General features: G+C 49.7%; 1 protein-coding gene across 1 annotated transcript in view; it reads right to left on the bottom strand.

Moving 5' to 3' along the window:
- Positions 1 to 2,677, bottom strand: part of LOC104496153 (deleted in malignant brain tumors 1 protein-like) — a gene marked incomplete at its 5' end in the record, with an annotated part of 7,900 nt that extends 5,223 nt beyond the window's left edge. The window contains one exon of the mRNA XM_010139235.1: positions 2,357 to 2,677. Coding sequence (XP_010137537.1) covers positions 2,357 to 2,677 — 321 coding nt within the window. The remainder of the gene's footprint in view (positions 1 to 2,356) is intronic.
- Between the last annotated feature and the right edge of the window lie 638 nt (positions 2,678 to 3,315).

Genomic DNA, 3,315 nt, shown 5'->3' with positions numbered 1-3,315 from the left:
CGTTGTAAGCAGAAGTAAAGAATGAGATTTATCTTGTGCTGTGGGAGTGGCTTCCAGCACGCAAGCGTGCCTCACCTTCCTCGAGGGTGGCCAGGGTCCCTGGAGCAGACGGGTGCAGAGGAGGAACCTGCGGAGGTGGCCGGGGGGTGGCGGGGAAATGCGTTACTCACAGAATCACAGCCACGTCAAAGACAAGACATTCCGAGGATCTGCAAAATCATTAATACTTCGGGCTTCATGGAAAAGGGAGTCAGTTCCCTGGACTTCAACCTTCGGTGATGTTGCTCAGAAGAACATCTTCCAAGCAGTATTTACAGGTGAACCTGGGAGACTGATGCCACTGTTGCAGCTCACCGCAGGGTATGAACACACCTTATTTCCGTTCTACCTTTGCACTAACTTCAGAACCAGGAAAACCTGAGCAAGGTTGTTAAGAGAATTGAGGGAAACATCGGGTAGGAGTGCCTCAGGGGAGCTGGTGATAAAGATCTCACCATACATACACGCAGCCTTGACAGTTACATACAGAGCTAGGCTTAATCACACGCCCCCTGTCCCTCCAACCACGTTTTCCTATGAAAATGGAGATGGTGTTGGCCATTGGCTCTTCCAAGGCTAATTACATGCAGAGTTATTAAATATTTTTCCTGCATTCCCAGAGTTCCTCCTGTCTGCTCTAAACAAACGGCACATCTCACTCAAGATTTCCACATTCGCAGTTGGTTTTTCCCCTTGCCTTTGCCAGAAGCCGGGGCTGCTGTGGGAGATGTCACAACAGGGCTGTCTGTGGCAAAGGTCGGCGTAGAAGTGGAAGTCTGGAGGCCACGTTTTCCTATGAAAATGGAGATGGTGTTGGCCATTGGCTCTTCCAAGGCTAATTACATGCAGAGTTATTAAATATTTTTCCTGCATTCCCAGAGTTCCTCCTGTCTGCTCTAAACAAACGGCACATCTCACTCAAGATTTCCACATTCGCAGTTGGTTTTTCCCCTTGCCTTTGCCAGAAGCCGGGGCTGCTGTGGGAGATGTCACAACAGGGCTGTCTGTGGCAAAGGTCGGCGTAGAAGTGGAAGTCTGGAGGTTCTCGGAGGATGCTGGAGGTTAAAGGAGATGAATTGTTAGGGAACTGCAAGAACGGTCATGAGAACTGAGAGGCTGGTGGAGTAATTTAAACATTGGGGTTTGTGCAGGGCTGGGTTAATGCGCCAGACCTTAACTCCTGCTGGTGCGTGTGAGAGTTCTGCTGGTGGACAGCAGTTCTAAAGGAACCTCAGAGACATCTGCCAGGGGTGCCACCAGCGCAGGAACAGACGTGCTGCACATACAGCAAGAGTTCAGGGCTGCCACCGTGGGGTTTGGCGGGTTCAGGCCTTGAGGAGAAATGATTTGGGGAACAAGTCTTTCATTTCTGTCCCACGTATGACAGAAACTGGCAGTTTAGCACTCGCTCCTCTGTGGCTGTGCGTTATGAAGAGCATAATTAATTCAACCCTTAAAGACCCCGGGAAACCTGAGTAAAGCCTGGACGGTAAGTCTTTTGGGGTGCTCTGATTATTTCAGGAACAGTGAATAAAGCGAGTCAGAAACTTCGACCTGAGGGTTAAGACCCGCCTTGTGTTTTCCCCAATTATTAGTGGATGAGCAGCAAACACAGTTCGTGGGAGCAATGCAAGGACCAGAAATAACGTTACAGTGGAGGAACAACCAACGATTCAGAGCAACAACTAGTAATTCAGAGCAGGCACCTTCCTACTGCAAGGAGCTGTGATTTCTTTCAGATAGTAATGAGCTCTTGGAGACACTGTGAAGAGTGAACAGACTGTCTCAAAAGCCCTGCCTTACCTGATGGTGCACCCGTGGAGCGTGCTGCGGCTGTGAACATCAAAAAAAAAAAAAAAGGCAAAAATTAACTTTTGTTGTGCAGTTATTTGCATTGCTTTGAAATAGGCTGCTCCTAGCTCTGCAATCGGTGATTGCAGTTATTTTTCTGACAAGAGTATGAGTTTTTCTTTTCAGTTCAGACGTGCCTGGTTCACATCTGGATGTGCTTTGATCTCCTCTTTCCCGGTTGCCTTTCTTATCTTGGGAGTGGCCTGTCATCAGATGTTGACTAAAGTGGTCCTGATCTACCTTCTTTTCACCATTTTCATACTCAGTGCTTGCTGCCACGGATCTCGGGGTTTTGTGCAGGACACCCTTTTGTTTGTCGATCACGCAGACCGGCCTCAGTACAGGGAGCCTCCACCTGCCCACGTCTCTAGTCTGATTTCCAGGCTCTGCTCTGATGTTTATCGTATTTACAGTCCACGGGAAGAGCCAAAGACATTTTTAAGAACACGTAACTTTTTTTTTTTACCTGAACAGATGACACCGATGTCCTCGTGGTGTCCACAGTTATGTTTGCTCCAGCCACCGTGTGGGCAGTCCCAAAGGTAAGATTCAGTTCCATGGCACTTCACATCATCCAGGTGGATGTCATCTTCTCCAGAGCCAAAGCGAGAACTCTCCGTGACAGAGACGACATAACCACAGTCAAGTTGTCTGCATACCACAGTGCCGCTGTTCATGCTGAAGTGGTCGTCACAGACTGTCCCCCACTTGCCGTTGTGGTAAACTTCAACCCTGCCGGCGCATCGGTCCCCTCCAGATACCAGTCGCAGCTGTGGAACTTCTGGATCTAAAGCGCAGATTGGCAGGTAAACACCTCCAGTTGTTTGTTCCCAGGATATCTACACTTCATGCCTAAGCTTGCACCCCTGTCTGTGCAGGGGTGAGCTACCCAGTGTCTCTGTGTCCCCAGTACGTGGCTGTTACTGGGAAGCACCTGCAGTGGGCAAAGCAGTGCAGGGCAGGGAGCTGAACAGCCGAGCCCGAATCGGTGCTGCTAATCCAGCCCTGTTGAGGTGGCTCTGCCGCATGCAGGACCTGATCTGACGCGGTGCTGGTGAGATAACCAGCTCACCCAGAGGCGGCTCAGGTCACTCAGCAGGTGTGCCCGCTGTGCTCACACTCAGGAGTGTGTCTCGCCCTCTTACCTTTGGGTTTAAATTTGTCTTTTATCCATTCTGTAAATTTATTCCATAGCGAGCTTTCATTTCCAGAGTCTGAGCCTCCCGGTGAGTTCCACCACGCACCACTTGCTGTGGCAGAGGAGAAAAAGTATCAGCACTGATGGAACACACCACAGTTCGAGGTACATTTTGCTGCGAGGCGATACCCAGTGTGTATAGATCTACCTTTGAAAATCCACTGATGTTCACTCAAAGGAAAAAGGATTTAGGCGGCCAGGGGTCAAAGCAAAGTTTTCAAACGGCA

This window comes from Buceros rhinoceros, unplaced genomic scaffold (genome assembly GCF_000710305.1).
Source record: "Buceros rhinoceros silvestris isolate BGI_N320 unplaced genomic scaffold, ASM71030v1 scaffold3657, whole genome shotgun sequence".
Lineage (NCBI taxonomy): Eukaryota > Metazoa > Chordata > Aves > Bucerotiformes > Bucerotidae > Buceros > Buceros rhinoceros.
The sequence above is the reverse complement of the archived record's forward strand: the minus strand, read 5'-3'. Positions and strand labels throughout refer to the sequence as shown.